The sequence below is a fragment of the Colletotrichum jinshuiense genome, chromosome 3 (genome assembly GCF_051148585.1).
Source record: "Colletotrichum jinshuiense chromosome 3, complete sequence".
Lineage (NCBI taxonomy): Eukaryota > Fungi > Ascomycota > Sordariomycetes > Glomerellales > Glomerellaceae > Colletotrichum > Colletotrichum jinshuiense.
Genome location: NC_139310.1, coordinates 3,774,746 through 3,796,098, shown reverse-complemented (window position 1 = coordinate 3,796,098; position 21,353 = coordinate 3,774,746). Strand labels below are relative to the sequence as shown.

At 54.4% G+C, this 21,353-nt stretch overlaps 4 protein-coding genes across 4 annotated transcripts; 2 read left to right on the top strand and 2 right to left on the bottom strand.

Moving 5' to 3' along the window:
• Positions 1-2,077: 2,077 nt before the first annotated feature.
• Positions 2,078-3,678, top strand: EsH8_III_001032 (uncharacterized protein; the record flags this gene model as incomplete). The annotated part of the gene is made up of 3 exons (XM_083262757.1): positions 2,078-2,245; positions 2,300-2,699; positions 2,759-3,678. 3 exons carry the CDS (start codon positions 2,078-2,080, stop codon positions 3,676-3,678), a joined length of 1,488 nt encoding a protein of 495 aa, XP_083123244.1.
• Positions 3,679-7,066: 3,388 nt separating this feature from the next.
• On the top strand, positions 7,067-8,781 carry EsH8_III_001031 (uncharacterized protein; the record flags this gene model as incomplete). Its single annotated transcript, XM_083262756.1, has 3 exons — positions 7,067-7,694; positions 7,752-8,527; positions 8,578-8,781. The coding sequence occupies 3 exons, from the start codon at positions 7,067-7,069 to the stop codon at positions 8,779-8,781; spliced, it is 1,608 nt and encodes a 535-aa protein (XP_083123243.1).
• A 1,972-nt stretch (positions 8,782-10,753) lies between these two features.
• Positions 10,754-12,155, bottom strand: EsH8_III_001030 (PARP-type zinc finger-containing protein; the record flags this gene model as incomplete). The annotated part of the gene is made up of 6 exons (XM_083262755.1): positions 10,754-10,757; positions 10,805-11,337; positions 11,394-11,541; positions 11,598-11,696; positions 11,792-11,927; positions 12,137-12,155. 6 exons carry the CDS (start codon positions 12,153-12,155, stop codon positions 10,754-10,756), a joined length of 939 nt encoding a protein of 312 aa, XP_083123242.1.
• Positions 12,156-12,835: 680 nt separating this feature from the next.
• On the bottom strand, positions 12,836-20,718 carry EsH8_III_001029 (uncharacterized protein; the record flags this gene model as incomplete). The annotated part of the gene is made up of 12 exons (XM_083262754.1): positions 12,836-15,065; positions 15,115-15,595; positions 15,646-16,117; positions 16,165-17,403; positions 17,451-17,699; positions 17,750-18,226; positions 18,278-18,374; positions 18,433-18,597; positions 18,649-19,053; positions 19,104-19,381; positions 19,431-20,080; positions 20,130-20,718. The coding sequence occupies 12 exons, from the start codon at positions 20,716-20,718 to the stop codon at positions 12,836-12,838; spliced, it is 7,332 nt and encodes a 2,443-aa protein (XP_083123241.1).
• Between the last annotated feature and the right edge of the window lie 635 nt (positions 20,719-21,353).

Here is a 21,353-nt window from a genome sequence, read left to right as displayed (position 1 = left end):
CTACCACAAGGGGGAAAAGAGGGCTGAAGTAGAAGCGAGTGCATAAGCAAGGATGCTGCGCTGTGCTGATGTCAGACAACAGACGAGACAACCTGATTTCGAGGTTGCAGGTCACCGCGCTTTCCCTCCCCGTCAGAGAGAGAAGGGGTGTGTATGTGTGTGTGTGTAAGAAAGAGACGGAGGCGAGAAGTGGAAAATCAGGCTTCCCGGTACTTTCCTCCCTTCCCCTCCCCTCCCTCGCTTCCTTCCTTCCTTCCTCCTGCCGGACGGGGTGCGATGGGCAGGTGGAATGACGGGAGCGGTTCGCCAGATCCCAGTCACCCGGGTGGTTTCCGAACCAAAAAGGAGCTGAACATAGAGGATGGAAGGTGGAAGGCAAAAAAGGAACAAGTAACCGAGCTGTCTCGGTTTCATCTCCGTGATGAATCACGAATCACCGGGGAGTGCAGAAACGAAGCGGCTGAAGGAAGTTTGGGGGCCGCTGAGTGATGCTCAAGGGGTGGTGGCAAGGCTGGCTTTGGCTCGTCCATCTTTTCTCCCACAAGGGCAATTTGAGGCGGCATTTGAAGGGACGTGGCCCGTGTCCCGTTGGCAGAGAACGTGGCTTCCCTTGTGTCGGAAGGAGGTCCGGTAAAGAATTCCGAGTCTTTTTCATCGACATCGGTTCTGAGGGCCATCGTAAGCCCTTTTTTGCTGTGTGCGGTATGTATCGCGGTCGAATCACCCCCACCTTTGCTGGGTGGTGTGGGGCCGCAGGGGTGGGCTCTCAGTAAGCAACGGCTGAGGTCTCTCTGCTCCATTTTAAAGTGGTTTAGAGCGTGGATTTGCGGGCTGGGGTTGCAGCGCAAAGCAGTGAAAAAAGTCCAACGAGGAAAACAGAAGCGAAGAAGACCTTTCTGGCCCCCCTCCCCGCTCTTGCCCGTGTTAGTGGTCACGGGGGAGGCTGGGGATTGGGAGCAGTGCGCGGACAGGATTCGTTTATCTCGACGGGTTCCTGGGCAGGGCCGCGGTGAGAGGGAGAGGACGACAAGATGGTGTGCGGTTGCCAGCGAGCGATTGGATACGCGTAATGACCGGCCTGGGATTTGAGCTGACGGAATACTCAAGTCAGGGCCTTGGAGCTGGAAGGGTACTCCAGCCGCTTACGGCCCCCTACGAGTTTCTCACGCCCGGCGGTCTGGTCGATCGTCCTGGTTAGGTGTACGAGCGACAGCGTCTTGTTGGTTTCTGTGAATCTGTGAACCAAGCACGGGCATCCCTACCGGGGACGCCACAACCGAAGTCTTAAGAGCATACCCATGCATACGCTATCGCATATTGGGCCAGACTAGCAGCTCTCGTCGAGACCCCTGATCTCGGTCTGGCCCTATTTGTCAATGTCTTGTTCATAAGCATTGTCTGCCCGTCCAATGGTGTCTTCGCCTTGATGGGCTCCGAAATAAACCCACGCGACTTTCGGGGGCTGTTGGCTGTGTCAGCAACATGGGTAGGATCAACGAGCGGGCTGAGAATGTCTCTAAGCCAACGAGGTTTTCGAAAGGCCCCCCATTGAGATGCAGTAAACGTCCGCTTGCCTTCTGGGCCTCCGGGGTTAGCCGGCAGTAGTGCTGCTGCAAGGCAAGAAGCGGGCGAGCTTCCCGACTAGGGAATGAAGATACTGACCTTTAGATGCCTGGATCCTGGTAGACGCGGTTGAGCAGAACCCCGCCGGGAAGTCGGATGGATTGGGTGGTGATAAACCCAGCCATCCCCCATTCAGCCCGGCCGTCTGCTCTTCTTTTCCTGGCTTCTCTCCTGCTCGAGTCGACGTCTCCCCAACGACTATCAGGTCTTGGTCCGAAAAGCCCATTAAGCCCTCTCAAGAGGCAGGTTTGCATTCCACTTGCGTATAGAACCCGAGCAATCGCACGGCCTCGGTGGTGGTTGCTTTTGTACACCGCCAGAATCCCACAAGGCGGCGCCGTTCCCAACAATGTCGGGAACCTCCAGATTTTTTCTCGGGGCGTTACTGCTCCTCCTGTCCACCCAAGCATCATGTTTCACGGCATGGTGGACGGAGGTGAGCCCTCATATAGCGATGCAAGACCCGACGACGGGTAACATTTCGTACAGTGCCTGCAACAGCAACTCTACACCCATCTTTCCAACCGACGGTTCCAACTTCTTCGAGTTTCAAAGAAAACCGCGAAATGGTACCGCAATCGCCGCTGCCGGGTGGTATGATGCGGATAAAGCAGCAACGGCGGTGAGTGCTGTGTGTCCGGCATCGTGCTATGCTGTCGCTGATGTCTTCTCCTAGGCTTCAATCTTCATGCAAGATGTGAACGGCACCATTGTGAATGGTTATTTCGAATGCAACATGGCGACGGGCCGTTACGATATCAAAGGCGAGTTTGCCATCTCTGCAACAGCCGGCGTGGACTCCGTACACAACAATACAGGTTTGGCGGTTGAGCTGCTGGGCCCAGTGAACGGATACCGGCTCTTCTACCACGACAAGGACAGGACAGTCAACTACATGTACTACACAGCATCGGCGGGTGGTTGGTTTGACGTGGGCCGGATTTCGCAAGAACCAGTGCCGGGGATGTTCTTAGCCTCGATGCACTCGGGGTCTTTCAACATGACCGTCGTCTTCCCCAAAGATGATAACAATTTCGAAACATCGAGATTCTTTAAGGATCAGTCATGGCACCTGGGTTTGTTCGCCCTACTATCCTCTCAAACTGTTTGTGTGTGAATACTGACTGTCGCGAAGACACGGTGCCCCATCCTCTCGCCGATAGCACGGCGAATTCCTCCACGGATGCGGCCGACATCCTTCTCGATCCGTCTATCCAACCGAACTTTACTCTGCCCGGCTACGCTAGTAACTTAACTGGAGTAGGCACAGCAATCGATAAGGGATATGTGCGCAGCATCTTCTATCTGGGAAACGACCGCCAGCTGCACCAAGTGTCGAACATCAACTGGCAGTGGAGGTTGATGACGAACCAGTCAGAGCGCATATGGCCTATTGCTGATATTCCGGGCGGGCCAATGGCATCGACGTACAACTACGAGACAAGTGAAATATGGTTATGGTACAAGTCGAACGGCAGCTTGGCACAGATCTACTATAGCACCGACAGAATTTGGACCGAAGCCACTGTGGTACCCAGTTTCAACGCGACTAAGCCGGCCGCGGAAGATCCAACAGGAACGGGGACGCCGAAGGGTTCGTCGACCGCGACCGCAAAACCGGCGGCGCTGTCAGCTGGAGCCAAAGCAGGGATCGGGATCGGCGTTTCGGCTGGCGTTCTTGCTCTTGCGGGTGCCGTGCTTTTCTTCTTCTTCGCGCGAAGAAGGCGGCAGCGAGCGGCAGCGGCCGAGGCGGCTCGCTTGAAGGAAGCCGAATCTGTTTCTCGAATGACATCATTCAACACCGGCGGGGTGGGGCCGTACACGGAGTATGGCAACTTGTCTTGGGGCTCCGACGGTCCGAAAGAGAAGCACGGGGAGGAGGTGCTTGAGGCAGACGCCGTAGACACGACTGCGCCGCAAGAGCTGACCGGTCTCGGTGAAAGATACGAGCTTGTCGGAGAGGGGCATTGGAGAGAAATGGATGCGACAGGGCAAAACGGTGCCAGGAGGAGCATCGGGGGTTGGAGAGAGGCGCAAGAAGAACGGAAGAAATAAGGCTGGTGGATCCGAACCAGGTAGTGATTAATGACCGTAACGACTTATTGAAGTATTGAACCACGCTCGAGTTCCCCATGTTCCTAACGAGGACGAAAAGAGCCGTGGCAGGACGCGTTGTCTTCGGCATTCTCAGGACTTCTCAGCATAGTTGCTGATGGATAATGATTCCAGTCGCATAGAGGGAACGGTCTGGGTGTGGCTGATGAGGCGGCACATGATGGACGTTGAGATGTGCATCGCCGCTGCTGACCAATGGCGGGCTTCAAAGGCAAAGTTACGCCACAGAGGCAGAGGGGTGGCATATTTGGCAGGTTAAAGACCGGGCAGTGTCTCATGGTGGTGTGGGAGGCCAGTCCACGCCGGCGCTGCTCGTGGACGGGCCGGGTGATGACATGTCTCTCTTCAGGGTCCTCTAGCGATGGTGGGACTGTCTAATCAGGGACGGCTTTCTTGGGACGTTGCATCGGCCAGTCGAGGTGTTCAGGGAAGAAAGTTGACGAAAGAAAGTGGACGAATTGAAGACAGCCCAAGAGCAAGCTCGGGATGGGCATCTAATGAGCGGGTGTGCGAGCTTGTCATCAGGCTCTACTATGTACACTAGACTGATGGGTCTGTCGTGAAGATCAGGCTGAGGCGGCAGCAGCGATATCCTAGTTGAGTCGGTGAAAGCCAAAGCCCAACTGCGGAGGCTTTGGCGGTAAGGCTCTTTACGACGGAAGAGCTTGTTTCTTTGTCAAGTTATCGGGTCCTGCTTTGGCCAAGTTTATTGTTTGACAATGGATTGTGCGTCTGGTTTCATTTGGTGGTTGAGACTTGGGGTGTGCTATAGCTTCAAAGGCCATTAAAAGACGAGGGGATGCGACGCGATGATGAAAAGGCTTGGATTGAGCAAGGAAAAATCGGCTTGGGATCAGGGTGAAGAGGCGCTCCAGGGTTCATCCCCGGCAGTTGTCGGGAAGCGGGAATTGGGTTAGAAAAGTGGGAGGAGTTGGGTAAGCGGCGGTTACGCCGACGTGGTCTCAGCCTGTGGCTGCAGTCCCAACAACTGTGTCTCTATTCCGGTCCCAAGGCTGCCTTGGCGTAAGAAGGAAAAAGTGAAAGTGGGCAGAGGGGAGGGGCAGAGGGGGAGGAAGGTGAAGATGCAAAGGTGAGGGCGGGAAAGACTGGCAATGACAGGGGTGGATGCAGGATTGCGTCAGTGTCTTTTCTGGCGATGGGCTAAGGCTTGTGACGGGGCTGGGCAGGGAAGGAGGGGGGGAGGGGAAGCGGAAGTGGTAGAGAGGGATTCACTGAAGGAAAGAAGGTAGCTAGCTGTCACTGCCTGTCAGAAGCTTCTCCTGCTTCTTCTTCGGCTTGTGACCAGAGAGAAAAGAAAAAGTTGGACACTTCCAGGCGATGCTCCACTTTTCGCGACGTCTTAGCTTCTTCCCAGTCTTTCCTCAATTAGACTTGTTCACGGCCTCCCCTGTTTCATCGGCCTTCCCAGCAATAGCAGAAAAAGAGTAAGATCTAAATCAGGTCTTTGGCGCAGCTGGACCAACTATAAACGCGGGTTGCCAGGGACTTTCAGGGACACGAGGCTCCATTGTCCCAAACTCGGGGTGGTATTGACAGATAGGATGGAACGTTGGTGGAAGCAGCCGGCCCTGGCTGCCAGTTTACCTCGTACATCACGCAACGCAGCTGACAGAGTACGTACACGGCATGGAGGGGATGGAGGGGATGGAGGGGGACGGGAGGGAACGAAAAGAAGGAAAAGAAGGAAGGGAAGAAGTGATGTGACGGTCTGTGGCATTGCACTAACTGCTGTCTAGACATCTGTGTCAGCAAGACTAGCCAGGCGAGGTGCTCTGTCCTTGGCTCGAGTTCTTTCCGTCCGATGAGTTCATGCGCCGTGTGTCATCGGCAGTACAATACACAATTGTCACGGTCGAATCAGTTGCGTTAAACCGGATATCCTGAAGCGTCTGCACCTCAACATGCGAGTCACAAGTAAATGTGCCGCCGGCTGCAGTCATTGGGCACCCGGCATCGGTGAGAAACCAGGCGCCCATTGATTGATTGCTCATTGCCTGCCTAGGCCCGGGCCTAAGCCCAAGCTCCAACAAGCACCACAGCCTGCACCACCACCAGAGCCCAAGTGGATGCCTTGGATCGCCTTCCTGTGCATCGCATCTCTATGCCTTTCCGCCGCTTACCATTGCTTCGGCCTCTTTCTACCTGCCCGTCATCCACTGCTGCTCCCGCTGCTGCCACTTTCTGCCCCCCCCCCCCCCCCCCCCCCGGTTGTAGCCTATCGACAGCAGTTTTCCGTTGATTTATGTTGGCTCAGTCCGACGTACCCACGTACACACGCTGGCTGCGTCGTTGATTCCTAGGTTGCTGGGGTCTTCTTCCATATCTCTCTTTCTCGTAACCGCCTCGTTTGACCAAGGTGGCAGGGGAGGAAATCCCTCCCAAAAAAAATATAATAAAAAGAACAAAAAAGCAACAAAAAAAGACTTCAACCGGCTCGCGATAGGGCATATCCTTACTGCCACACCCGTGCCTATACATTTTTGCATCTGGTCAATCTCCTTTCTTCTGGATATTCTGGTCCAAGGCCTGGACACCCTCAATCGCATTTGCGACGGCATCCCTACCGTCCCGCTTCCCGCAGCAACATAGACAAAACGTCGGGAACACCCCTGTTCAGTGACAGCGGTTCACTGCGCGGCGCATGCCCACCGCTGCGGCTCGAACTAGACAGAGCTGAACTGGACGCTGGACAGGAGCCTCTTGAGCCGGCCAACCCCTCCCATTTTCACTCACTCACTCTCCCGTACTTGACCCTCTCATCCTCTCCATCCATCCATCTGGGCCAAATCCCCCACGAACGCCCAAGTGCACCCAGTCTGCTGCCCTATATCACCTGCCGGCCGCCTTTATTACATACCACCTACCTGCATACGTCCGTACATACATACCCAGCTCCCGCTGTGGTATGACGACGTTGCTTCCACTCTGAATCTTTTCCTCCTCTCTCACCCTCTTTCTCTTCACCCCCTCTTCTCACTCCACCCGACCCGGCTCAGCTCCAGGCCCGGCCTCAGATTAAAGCACACCCTCCACCACATCTCGTCGCCCATCTCATTCAGCGTTACGAGGGACGCTCGACTTTTCCCTTCTCAGCACTGCCTCTCACTTTTTTTGTGCGCAATACCAGCTTCTTGGGTTCTTAGTGTCGGCAACGCTCACGCTATCACCTGCGCTACACAACCGCAGTTGCTCACTACCCCGCCATTCATCCCACCTGTTCAGATAAGCTCTCAAACACGCACACACGGACGCCTCTCCGCCGCAGCACTCCCGAAGTGACAACCCGTTTGCGTCCCGCCTACAAAACATGGCTTACCGGTCCAACGACCGGTCCAACGACTTTGAGGAGCGCTTCTACGACGCCGCGCCCCGCCGACAGCGTGCCGAGAGCCGAGTTGCCTTTGATGACGTCGACGTCCGCGTGAGAGAGCGAGAGCGCGAGCGCGAAGGCGACCGCCTCCGTTTCCTGCGCGATGAGCGGCCCCCTGAAGCAGGAGCCCTCGTTTTGAGTCGCCGAGAGGTTGAGTCGAGAGAGCTGTCGCGGCCTCGCCAGCGTACACCGAGCCCGGTTTACCGGGAACGTGTTGTTCGTAGAGCCCGCAGCTTGACCCCTCCCCGCGTCCACGAGCAAGAGCTCGAGCGCTCTAGGGTACGCATCTCGGAGCGCGAGCGCGAGATCCGCAGTCCGTCCCGCGGCCCTCCTCCCCCGGAACTCGTTCGCGCTCGGTACGTTGAACGGCAGCGATCACCCAGCCCTCCGCCCCCGGCCAGAGAACGCAGCCGCGTGGGTGTGCGCATCGTCGAGCGCGAGAGAGAAAGAGAGCGGGTTCCGTCTCCGTCGCCCTCACCGCCACCCCCGCCGCCTCAACCTCAAGTCATTCGTGGCCCCACGATTGAAAGGGAGGTAATTACGCACTACAGAGACATTGATCATGGTGAGTACCCGCAATATAGACAGGAATCAAGGCCCCGACAAGGTCTAACGCCTTCAGGTGTCACCCGTGTGCCCAGCCCGCCGCCTCCTCCTCGTCCTGCTCCCCGCCCCAAAACTCGAACCGAAGAGCGGGAGCTGGATATCGACATCACCACATCCCGCAACAGGACCGATATCGACATTCACCGATCGTCGAGCCGCCACCGGTCTCCCAGCAGGGAACGTAGATCCCCCGCCTTCCAGGACAGCAGGGAGCTTGTGATGAGCACCGACCGCCTGCGGATCGACGACCGCCATTACCACAGCGGGTCGCGCCGACGAGCCCACTCTGCGGCTGCTCGTACCCCCGTCGACGAGGAAGCCGAATACATCACCTCCAAGATCGACTCTCGCGGCAAGATGGGCGAGGCCTGGAACGGAGCCACCAAAGACTGGGCCATCATTGATGTGCCGCCCGGAACTGAACGTGTGCGCATGGACGGCGTTGGAGGCGGTTCTGCCGAGGTCACCTGGCAGCGTTATAATGGTGTGAGACGGGCCAAGTTCATTCCTGAGCGGGACGGCGCCCCAATCTCAGCCCCCGCTCCAGCTCTCCCTGAGCCCTCGCCGCGAGACTCGCGAGACCGCCTCAGCGTTCAGGTATACGATCGTGAGACAGAGATCGACATCGAGAAGACCAGAGATCGCCGCTCTCCTCGCCCGCCCCCGTCGAAGCGTAATGAGATGTGGACTGAGATCACCAAGGACCTGGTCAGTCGCGAAGCCATTCACGAACTTGGATATGACTTTGAGGAGACTGAATACTTCTTCTACATTATGCAATATCTGAAATATGTGAGTGCAGCCTCGAAGCCCGGCCAACCAACCATGCTAACCTATAGTAGGACGATGTCCTTGAGCTGGTCAAGGTATCAGACGATATCCGTCGCTTCCGCAAGGAGCGCGTCCGCGAGCACGAGAGGGATTACTACGATGACTGGGACCGCCGCAGCCACCACCACCACCGACACCCGTCGAGCAAGTACGAGGATGAGCGAATCTACGAGCGTGAGGTCGTTTATGACAGCCAACGGCCCCGACGTTGGTAAGCATGTATACAAAGTGATCAGTGCATGAACCGGAAGCCTGGCAGTCGTTCAGACTTGAACTTGGAGTGAGAAGCGCCTTACATGGGACTCGGACTACAGAACATGTCATTTTTTGGATGGATGTGCTGGCATTAGAGAACTGGATCTGACCGGGGGGGCCAAAGTGTGTCTTCGCTTCTCTTTCCACCCATTTGCGGGGGCTTTGTCTGACACATGTGTAACGATTCATGAATACAACATAGCGGCGGAGAATAGGGCGGAGTTTAGATTGTATTAGGAGCAATAATGACTTACGACTCATTTGATGGTTTGCCCGTGATTTTAGATGTTTTGAAAATGAGAGGAACTGGCGGCTTTGGCTTCCCTCTCCTACTATGACCAGGTTGCGTGATTGATCTCGTGAACCTTCGTCGCCGGCTTTGCGGTGACCATCCCCTTATGAAGGTCGGTCTGTGTCGAATACCGCTCTGCTTCCCCGAATTCGCTTCCCATGATGTCTTCATCTTCATGCCAGGTGGTCTTTGTTGACAGCAAATGTGTGCCGTAGCATATTCGCAAACACAACGCACGCACACACACACATACACATAAATACACAACGCACGCAGCCTTTGGCGACTTGGCCATCGTCTCGCGAGGATCCAACGTGTCGAGGGCCTATGACGTCGTCGCTTTACAAGCCCGAAGACCAGACTCGCGGATGGACGGGCACGTGTGAAGACGTGCTATGCGGTTTCCCCGGGGCTGCGTTCTCATACTCCCCCGCCCTCCCCCGTCCCTCTGCTTCACTCCTCTCGAGTGCCAGTTTTTCGCCGCCAACTCTTCGATCCCCATCCCCGAGTGTGTTTTATTTGTTTTCACTGAAGCGCCTGCGTGGAGAAGCCGCCATTTTTCGGATGGCATATATATTTATATATGAAATGAGAAAAGCGTCCGTGGCGGAGCGATTGGCTGGCCCTGTGGAGGTAGGGCGAGAATATGGTATGTATGTAGCTGTGTGGGGGTGAGAATATACGCCCAAGGTAGTTCATCCAGAACGCACCCACGGGCGGGGAGCCCGGGACGTCGGCCGTTATTCTATTACAGCTGTGTTCCACATCCTCGGGCCGTCGCTTCTGCTCTTGCTCTTTGTCTTTCTCTGACGTGCTGCTGGCTGAATACGTGGGGGGCAGAGGCCTGATATGCGGGCTTGGGAAAGCTCGCTGTTGTTTCTCCTTATTATTTATTTTTACGCCGCCTCCTTGTCTCGTTCTTCTCGACGTGGCACTGGCAGGGTGGGGTGGGCGTGTATCAGTGCCGCTGAGAGAAGCCAAGGACATGAGCCTAAGGCCCTCTCTCTCGTTTAACTCCCGCCTTGGAAAGCCACAAACGCCCTGAGTAGCGAATGTCCTTCCGCCACGGGACACTCCGGGATCCCTATACACCTCCTCTGTGTGTCAATGTGAGGTTGAAGGAGGCTTGCTCTGACGGACTTCTTACGTCAGTAATTCCCCTTTCCCTCCCCACACTGCTTGAAAGGCCAGGGAACGGCACTGTACTTTGAACAAAGTAGGGGGTAAAATGAGCAAAAACATCGTTGATGAAAGTGGCAGAATCAAGTGGATGGGCGCGAGACTGATATCTATATTTCCACTACAAACACCGCTGGCCGGCTCTCTCAACCATGGGCCGGAAAATATTCTCGCCAAGAGCAACAAAACTTTTCTGGAATATCAAGAGCTCCTCGACAGTGCGACAAGTTTGGGCAAGCAAATTAGTGTTACAGGTCCCTCCGCCTCTGCGGCCAGGGAGTTACGTCGTCGCATCGATGGGTATGAACTCGCAGGGACAAACGACAGGACAAGAAATAGACATCTGCCCGGCAGATGAATCTACACAGTCGGTCTGGCATCTCTGTGCCGACAGATGCTGGTGAACAATGCCGTTTTTGGGCATGCTCACGGACAACTACCACCCATCGGTGAGTAAGTATTTACCTAGACAAGTTAGCTTTGTACTACAAATTTAACTCCGCATGACTTACTTGCGAGCACGAGCGGCCCGCTTGGCCTTGGGCTTCTCTGCTTCAGCAGCAGCGGCAGCAGGGGCAGCCTTCTTGCGACCCTTGGGTGCCGCCTTGCCCTTCTTCGGCGCCGGCTCCTCTTCCTCGTCAGACTCGGGAGTGGCCTCAGCCTCCTCTTCCTCCTCCTCGCTCTCAACCTTGGCTTTTTTCGCAGCGGCCTTCTTGGGAGCAGCCTTCTTGGGAGCGGCCTTCTTTGCAACACCGCGCTTGGGCTTGGGGACCTCCTCCTCCTCTTCCTCCTCGGCTTCGGACTCTTCCTTGACGGCGGCCTTTCTAGCCGCACGCTTCGGCTTGGGGGCTTCCTCCTCGTCATCGACCTTCGCAGCGGCGGCAGCCTTGCCGCGCTTGGCCTTGGGCTTCGGCTTCTCCTCTTCCTCCTCCTCTGACTCGGCCTTGACGGCCTTCTTGGCGCGCTTCTTGGGCTTCTCCTCTTCCTCGTCATCGGCAGCGGCTGCCTTGCGACCACGCTTTTTGCCCTTGGCAGGGGCCTCGTCCTGAATTCGAACATTAGTCAAGATGGGCGTTACTCTGCTTCGGCATTTGAACCAACCTCATCGTCGTCCATGCCCTTGGGCTTCTTGCCGCGGATGCCGCGCTGGCCAGGCTTGTTCATCCAGGGGTCGCCATTGAAGTCCTCAGGGTCAATGTGGCCCTGCTCAATAGCCTTGCGAATCTTGTCCTGGAGGTCCGGGTTGGCGCTGCAGTTGCATGTAAGTGGTGTGTGCCGGCGTAGTAGCAGGCGCGCTCGACTTACCTCATCTCATCGTACCCGTCAAAGGCATCAAAGTCGTACTCGCCATCCTTCTCACACATCTCTTGGAGGTGCTTCATCTGCTCACCAGAAACGCAGCCCCTAAAGTCATGACGGTCAGATTTTTTAATCTGGACTACCGTCCGCGTGTGCGCTCACAAGAAGGGGCCGGGCGAGCGGGTCAATGGTTCACATACCAGTGCTTCCACTTGAAGGACTCATGATCCATAATCTTGGTCCAGGTGCCGAAGCGAAGGGAGCCCTTCAGGCACTTGTCGCCATTCTTCTTGCACACGGCGTCCGTGCAACCGGCGCGGTTGTTTGGCGAGACCTCTGCATCGAGGCCGGTTAGTGAGCTTCGAAAAGGTGGGTGGTGACGGGGGGGAAGGGTGGACAATTCGAAGCTTTTGGGACGAGAGCTCCTCTCATGACGTAGCTTGACGCGTCGTACAAAAAAACGCGACCGTTGAGCAGCAACGGCTCGCCCCTCCAAGCCACAAGCTCCGAACGGCAAAGGTTTGGCAGGGAAGGGGGGAACTTACCAATACGATACTCGGGCATCTTGGTCGATGTATATGGCGTCCGTCTAAATGGTTTCTAGAATTGGGGGTTTGGAGATTGAAAAAGAGAGTGAGACGAGGGTGAAGAAAATGGAGAAAGAATCAGGAGAGGGAGGGAGAGGAGGAGGTAGGGAATGAAATGAGTGAACCCAGTCGCCCTGACGGTCGCAAATTGGACTGTTGGTGCAGGGAGGGTCGGTCGTTGGTTTAAGGTAGCAGAGCCGGTAGGAGCTTCTTCTACCTGCTGTCCTCCTGTACGCGCTTCCCGACCCAGTTTAGGTGCCCGGAACCCCTAAACCCTCAGCGCTGCTACCCCCTCCCCCGGCGCGGCAGCCTAACCTTCGCCAGGCAGTCGCTAGGCAGTCGCCCAGCAGCTCAGGCTACAGCAACCCTGGCCGGGCTTTGACACGTGGTGCTCGATAATGGAATGTGCCCGGGTATCCTGTCTTTAATACAATCATCATCGTGTTATACTTCTCTGTCCATTAACAAAGAATAAGATCATTAAGAGAGTTTAGATGAGTTTTGATACAACTCAACGAATAAATCCAATAATCATCTACACTAAAACTATCATATGCGTTCTTTTAGTAACAACCAACACCAAATCTAATCATTATTCTCTTTTGTGGCCACGGCGCCAGCCCATCATGATATCTCCGCCCCCCCCGGAACTCCATATTACAAGAACGGACACCATCCGATATACATGGCCGCCAGGTTTCTAGGATCGACGGCCTGCTTAATCAGCTCCTCCACCTGGCCCTCGACGCCCAGCGGGATAGTGTCGTGCCCCATCAACCCCTTGACTTTGCGCTTGATGCTGTCAACCACGAGTTGCGGTTGCATCCGCGGCGCCCCGTCTTGCCTGCGGCTCGTCTTCTTCTCCTTCTGCAAGTCTAATGTGGGGTCGTAGATGAATGCCTCGAGAATCGTCATCAATGTCTCCTCCTGCTGGCGCAAGATCCCCAGTGTCAGCTCGCTGCAGTGACGGAAGGGGCCCTCGTATCCGTAGATACCCATCGCCGCCACCATGTTGTGCGTCAGCCGGAACGGCACTCTCTCCGGTTGCGCAAAAGTAAGACCCTTGTCGAAGAGGCAGTTGAAGTCCACATGGAAGATGCCGCCGTTGTCACGCTCCAGAAGCACGTTCTCGCCGTGCCGGTCACCGAGACCGAGAATGGTGCCCACCATCGACATGACGGCGCACGACCGCGTGTATTTGAGTCGCGCAGAGAACCATGTCGACGGGTGGGGGAAGCGCTGGACAAACCAATGCTGCAGAACCGGTGGGAACGTCCCCAACACTCCCTCGGTGAACATCTTGATATTGTTCGGTCCCGTCACGGCCTCGGTCATCATCCGCTTGATCTGGTTGTAGTCAGGGTGAACTGAACGAGATTTGTACTGGTCCAAGAGGATCTCTCGTAACGTCTTCAGCCCATCAACCCATTCGATGATACCGCACTCCTCGTTCAGCGGCACAACAGCGTATGTTTTGATGTACAACTGACGCCTGCTGGCCTCGGGGTCTCGCTTCAGCGATCTGTTGATCATGCTGTTAAACTCCATCAGACGCTGGTCGGTACGTAAGTCATCCTTTGGCTTGATCATGAGCATGTAGTTCTTCCCGTCTGTTCCGCGGGCTGTCAGTCTTCGAGGCTTGGCCAGGGATCCAAGCACCAGGACCTCGTCCAGGAATGAATCGATGGTGATGACGTCTCGTGAGAATGCCTTGTGTTTCTTGACGTTGTCCGTCAACGTTGGCAGCGTAGCCGTCAAGCATGACTCGATTGGCACTACCAGGGGGCAAGGCGTGCATTTGTGGTTGAAGTTTAGGTCCCGTGTGATGCTTGCCACTGTTGTCCTGTTACTCTGGAAATCCCCGTTGTTGCATGCCAACAAGAGCTGCTCTGCAAGCTTCTCGCCCATCCTCAGGAGCTGTTTGAGGTCGTAACTGCTACCTTCAACCTTTCTGGACACTCCCTTCAGCGCCTGTAGGATGTGCTGCCCTCTCACCCTACGCTCTGAAGCCTGCCTTGTCGTCATGATCCCGAACAGGCTCCAGAGAGCTTGTCTAGGATGGGATTCCACGACCTTGATGACGATGCGTGTCAGCCGCTCGTAAACGTTTTGGTTTTGATGGGCTATTCTAGCCACTATCTGAGGGAGCGCCGTGTAGAAGATATAAGCCGGGAGTCGAGCGATGTACTTGTCGAGGAAATTGTGGAGGAGGTTCAATTGTTCCGTTCGCCGTCTATGGAGCTCGCGAGATAACGAGACCTTGCCTTCTGGAGCCTTGTCCACCTGAGCTCCAAACTCGAGCCACAGCGTCAATATCCTTGGCAGTGTCTGATAAAGATATTTGGTGCCGTAGTTCAGCGATCGGAGGTAGTTTTCGATGATGAGCCTGGTGTACTCGCCCTGTATGCAGGGATCGCTCTGCTCGTCTAGCTTGAGCGTCTTCTCGGATTCGAGTACCTTTTTGTAATAGCGTCCCAAGTAGTAGTGGCCCTTTTCCCAGGCCGGGCTTGTTTTGGGTGGTTGCTGGTATTTCTCTCGTAGAGTGGCATTGTTCGTCTGGCCGGCGGCATCCAACCATTTGGCAAGCGTTAGTTGAGCCCTGGCCGTCAACAGACGTTGCTGGGCATCCAAGCCCTGGATAGAAGAGGTGCTGTTGGTTTGCGTCATGAAGTTGCTCGACTCGATGGCGCCCTGCAAAACCTGAATGGCCTTGCGAGTATGGCCATCTTTCCAGAGCAGTCGGGCGTTCTCGATGACTGCCGCGCCATCTCCGAGTTGAGAAGCATGAAGCACAGCATTGAAGGATTGGTGCGTCGAGTTGGCCTTCCTGGCTAGTCGTGCGCTCGAGAGCCACAACAATGAGATGTCCAGATCGGAGAACCTAGGACTGCGGTCCGTTAGATCATATCGGTAGGATGATGAAAAGAACAACGTACCGTGAAAGCTCCATAGCGGCCCTGCGGATGCCCAACAGATATTGCTTGTCGCTAACATACGCCCCGAGAACTTCAAGACGACGATCCAGCATGGTCAAAACCTCTTGATGTGCTTCCCCTTCCGAAGCTTGCGTCCCGGCAATGATCTCTAGGTCTGTGAGTACATGGCATCTGAGTCGTAGATCATGGCAGGCCTGCAAAGACGAGGTTGCCGAGTGCGTCATTGCGGCAGCAATCTTTTCTCTCATACTCTGCAACATCTGAGGAAAGGTCGCACCCTCCGACCCTTGCTGCAATGCGCTGAAAATCCTTGCAATGCTGACGTTGAAGTCTTCCAACGGGCTGCCGTGAAATCGACCTGTATACTTGGATAGAGTGTCCCATCTCCGTGTAGCCCAGGCTGCCTCAACTGCATAAGGAACAATCCTGTTCTCTGTCGAGGGGTCGGTGTGCATGCCTTCGACATAATTAAGCAACACGTCTAACTTTATTAGTCAATTTGTTCCCGAAAGAGTTTTCGCATCAACTTACCATGTTGACCTGACTGTTTCAAGCAGTTAAGTAGGTCAACTTGCACATCGACGTTGCCAGGCTCTTCCGCCAACTTGATCTCGTACCAAGTCTGGGCCGCGGTGTATCTACCTGCTTTCTTGTGACTAAGGATTTGTTGGTTAATGTCTAAGACGTGGAGGTGAGCCGATATTCCTTCCAGCCCATCGGGCTCGTCGATTTGAGTATAGATATCCTGTAGTTGCTCAAGCAACAGCGTTTTTTGCGTTGGGTCGCTCTTCTCGGTCTCCATTTGCTGTGCGTGCTGCTCGAGATGAAAGAGCGCCCGAGGGTATTCTTTGCAGTACATCGCCCGTTGGGATATTAGCACCGGTGGAATCGTGCTTAGCAGATCCTCGACGCGTGCTATGGCTGGCAGGTCAGACTCTGTCTTGCGCCTGGCGTTCTTCTCTTGGAGCCATCTGCTCGCGTAGTCGAGAACTCGGAAGACCGCCTATTCCAGTTAGCCTAAGAACCACAGAGGTTTGAGTCGCCACGCACCTCGCAAAACAGTTTAATATCCTCTCGCTCTTTATACGGAGCGTCCTCGGCGGGCTGGTGCTGGAGAATTCCAACGAGTTCTCCAATGACACTGTCACGCTCCTTTCGCGTGCTCCTATGACCTATAATTACATGAAGAACCAGGTACGGCAGCAAGAACTCCGCCACTGCAAGATCCTTGACTCGGATAGTGCGGCAGAGTGGCTCAAAAATGAGGTCTGCGTGTCCGTTCTGCCCCTTTCGTAGGAGATCCATGCTGAAAGAACGCATCCAGTTCCCGTAAGGCTTCCCTGAACGGAAAATAGGATACTCAACTGGTGCCACATTCATTGGTGTCAAAAGATACTTCGAGGTTAGGAACGGCGTCAGAATCATGCGAACACTCTCCGGCAGTGCTAGCCATTTTCTATAAATTGTACCGCCATCTCGCATGCCTGTTTCTTTCATAGCACATGCCGCTTTGATGTCCACCCTGTCGAGCAGCTCCTGCATAGCAAATGAGAGGAAGCCCTGGAGTTGGGTGTCTGTTGTCGACAAGAATGCCTTGACCAGGATTTGTTCCAGGATGAACAGAACGAAGTCGGTTGTCTCGTCTGCGTTCTCGAAGTTGCTCAGTATAACCATTGACTTTTGTTCTCGGGGCGCTTCGACTCTGTTAGAATCCAGGCAGCCCACTAGGCCGATGCACTGAGTGCAGAGCCTGGCTATATCAAGTTGCATAGAGCTGTACTTTGCCGCGCAATCGAGTAAAGCACGGAGCAAAGTAGGGACAACTGGGTCCGGTTGTTGACCAATGGCTGAAGTCTGGAGAAAACCTCCGCTTTGTTTGAGGTATGCCTCGAGCTCGGCCAGGGCCTGCAGCACAACACCCGAGTTCTCGTGAGTTATACGCTCAGCGAAGATAGCAAAAACTCTTCTGCTATCCAAAGACGGACGCAGATCTTTCAGCTGCGCTTCAACATCCGCCAGTTCTGATATGTGAGCCAGGGATGGCAACTTGCTAATGTTTTCGACAAGAGTCAGATGAAACTGCGTCAGAAGAGTGGAAATCAAGGTCTTGGCCATCTGCCGAGTGCTGTCGTTAAAAAGCGGCCAGTAGTGATTGATAACGAAGAAAGTCGTTTCGAGTAAGACCTCGACGTCTTCAGATTCAAGATAGGTAAGAAGGGCGGTCCAGCAGGAGAACGCTGCTTCTCTAAGATCATCCTGGGCCAGGGCTGACAGGAGACACGCAGAGATCTACAGAATCAGCACAGTGCACCAGTCTCGGATCACAATATACTTACCTGAGGCCGTGCAATCCGCACATAGGCTTTGCATAGTCTGATCATCTCCTCCATGGCACGTATGCAGCGCCTCTGCTCCTCGACCGGCGGGGACATGAGGGGCATGTCGTTGATGACGTCTGCGAGTCGAGCCATGAGACCTAGAATATAGGATTGAAGAAACCGGCCAACGATGTTTCCCTTCTTTGGTCTTGACTCCTTGTTCGCAACCATCATCATGGTGCAAAATGACGTTAGCGCTTCAATCACCTTGGTTGAAGTTAGCAACTGAAATCCTCCTAGAAAGAGAAACCACTCACCCGAGGCTTCCGAGCTTCATCCGCCTCCCCTGCAGCCTTCAGAAGCTCAAGAATAATGATGACCACTTCTACTTGCAACAGCTCAACCAAAGTGAAGGACTCCAGATGAGATGATACTTCGATGAGTCTTGACATGACAAATTGCTCGATATTCCGCACATCTTGCACTAATAGCAACGCGAGGATGGGACCAGCATTGGCACTGTCCAGGATAGGAACCCAAATATCCTTTTCGCCTCGTGCTTCGGCAATTTTCTGGATAATGTCCTTCTTCTTCATCAAAACCAGCCAGGGCATAGCATGGCTCTGAACAAGCAGAAGGAAGTCAGTGACGGATATTTGCAATAGCTCTGCGATCGCACGGCTTATCTGTGGTCGAGCCACCATGTCTTTGACAGCAAAGTACGCGAGATTTCTCCAAAATGGCTCAAACAGGCGGCGCGGAGTCGTCCTCCGAGCAGCTGCTAGGTTAAGAATCTAGTTTCACGTCAGTCGATACAGGATTCCCACAATGGCCGGCAGCCATACCTCGTTGAAGGCGCAAGCCGTTATCAGACTATTGCTACTGCCAAGATACTCCAGCATTTTGTGCAGTACAAGATTGAGCTCATCTCCAACGGCAGCCCTGTCTTGGTTAGTCTCTTGATTGTATAAACATCGCCCCTGAAAGTGCTGTCGCGTACCGTCCAAGCTGGCCCCAAGCTAAAACTCCGCTCTCATGAAATATGACGGCGTCCTTTTCCGAAGCAGCCTTGAGAAGACTGAGCGCATTCTTGCGGTTACGATCAACCACACTCACGTCGAGTGCGTTTGGGTTGGAGCTGTCCAGAAACAGAGGGAGAGCACGCCTACGAAGAGCTAGTTAGCGCTGCAAAACCTCGAGCTGACAGGCTAAATACCCTGACGCAATCCGGAGCTCTCTGACGGAACTATGCAAACTCTGAAGACACCACTGTCCCAAAGGCGAAGTTTCAAGATCAATGAGCTGGGTATCAACAGCATGCCTGATGATTCGTCTCATCGAGATCATTGCAACCACTCTTGGCCGTCTCGACTCCTTGAACGATTCTAGATGAATCAGTTTGGTGAAGATCGACTGTGCTTCTTTCTTCATTTGGGCATCGGTCACTTTTTGTCTCTTGGGTCCTACGGATTTCGGGTCACAAAAGACACAAGGCGGTCTCCTGGCTTTCCTGGCGCTCGAGTTGTTCCGTGTGGCAGCCATGTCTACAGCACAACAGGTGCGAGAGACAAGGTCAATAGCTAAACACTGGTCCTCTTCTTTAAGTTGCGGGTAGATGTTTCTGGGAAGGTGTTAGCGAGTAAAGAAGAGACCGCTACAGAAGAGACGTACAGAAAGACGTGCTCTAGAGCCCCATTCTCGTCGGCAGAATTCGTCTGGAGCACTTCATAAAGTTGTGCGGTCAATTCGTGGACCTCGCCAGCCGCAATCGAAACCTTTCTGCGCTTGGTGGCGGGTTCTGCGTCATTAGAAGAGGCGGCGTCCGTTATACCAAGGTTCTCAACAGCACGTTTTAATTCGGCATCGATGAAGCACGCCGGTTGGGTGTCAGGGTCAAGCGAGTCCGGTATAACGGGTGCCGAGGCTTGCTTCAAAACTCGAATGGAACGCTGATAGTGTTAGCCAAGTCACTAATTGCCACAACAACTGTCCACGTACTGAAAAGTCATGGGCTTCAACCAGTGAAGGAACTTCCGCGCAGAGCAACTCCAATGGGCAAACAATTTTGGGTGCCACTAGTCTGCCAATCTCTCGATCTACAAGTGACGCTTGAGCCAATCGTACGAGAGCCACGGAGAACGTCCTTCTAGCCTTGATGCTTTGTTCGTCTGTCCCCAGTATCTCATCCGGGTGTGCTGAAAGCTCGGCGGAAAGTAACGCCAGCAATGCGTACGCCTTTTGCGAGGCTAGTGATTTCTTGCTAGGAGATGGCTTGTTCGGTACAAGGTTTAGAGCAATGTTCAGTAAGTCGGCCCTAGGGCTCGGGGCAATATCCTGCCAGGTATTCTGTACAGCACGAATGGATAGCAGGGAGTCGAGCAACCAAGGTGCGAGCTCAGAGAACGATGGGCGCGACACAAGACTCGGGTTTTGAGCAACTGAGGGGTGTGCAATAGCAGATACCAGCGTCGTTACCTGACGTATGGCCTGCGAGACATATTGAACGGTGTATGTGGTCTGCTGGACAAGGAGGGTGCCTGGTTTCCCCAATAATAGTTCCAACGTATTTGCTGACGGCAATGTCGTATCTATTGCAACGTCCCTCCCAGTTGCTCCGGGCGCCATGTCTTTTAGCTGGGCTAAAAGGACTACGGAGGTTAGCGGCACCGTCGAAGCATAATCAGGTCTAGAACTCACCACTGATGGTTTCTCGGAAGTACAGGATCATGGACGAGAGTAACCTCCACAAAGACCCTGAGCGAATGACCACTATAATGACGAACTGGAAGAAACCCTCGATGGATGCGCTGAGCTCCAGGCAGCGGGAGTGACCCAGCAGCCGTAGAACCTTTGGAAAGATCCAGATCCAAAGGGGCTCCTCTCCCCGAAAGACGAATTGTTTCCCATCGGTGGTGTGGCCAAGGACTTTTGGTGTTTCTTCGATCGTAACTTTCAAGAAGTTTATGGCCTTGAGCGCCTCGTTTCGCAGGTGGTTCCGGTCGGCAAAGGGGTCGTCAAGCTTGATTCCTTCGAGAACGACGCGGGCATAGACGTAAATGAGCATGTGGTTGTGCTCCGTTCGTTCGTCGGCCGTTTTCAGCAGTTCGGGCTTGTTCTTGACCTTCTCGATGACGGCGAACAGCCTCTTCAGCTCAGAATTTTCATCGGATCGCGTGCTCTTAGTCGACGCCGAAATGTTCTCGACGAGCTGGGCGGCTAGGGTGGAGGGAGGCGGCGCGTTGGGGGCAGCAGCGGCAGCAGGCTTGCCATGGTGCTCTGCGGCCATGGTGCCGGCTGCATCGTAGGACTAGAGAGGCTCGGGTTTGGGGTGATGCGCAGATGTTGACTGCTTGGAGGCTCGGCGCACTTCAAAATCGCCTCGACGACGTAACCCAGAGCTTGACGCGACGGCGGGGGTGGGTGCCTTCCAGCGCGACACGCGAGGTCACATGCTTCAATTAACACCTAGAGCTGCCCGCTGAAAATGGGACGGCTTATGTAACCAACCCACTCTGGTGCCTGATTACACGACTTCACCGTCCTCACTAATAATACCCATCCCGTCCAACCTCAGGTTTACCGTTCATATCAGGAACTAAAGATTGCGTCAACGCGCGCATTTACCGGCAATTAGTTGCCCGATATTGTTATTACCTGCCTACACAAGTATGGTGTGCTTATGGACTTTTGATAATTTCCCCCTATAGAGTTGCAATCCTTCGTCTTTCCAGGATTGATGCCAGAGCGGGAGCGCCTTTGCCATGCAGCATAAGCCCTTCCGACTACATCTTGCATTGACGTGCATTGCTACGTGACCCTGAGTTAGCTTGATCTGAAATCATATGGGAGGACACCCACGCTTACACACCTTTCATCTTCCAAGTACAATGTCACATAAAGGGCTTGATTTCGTGGCTATCT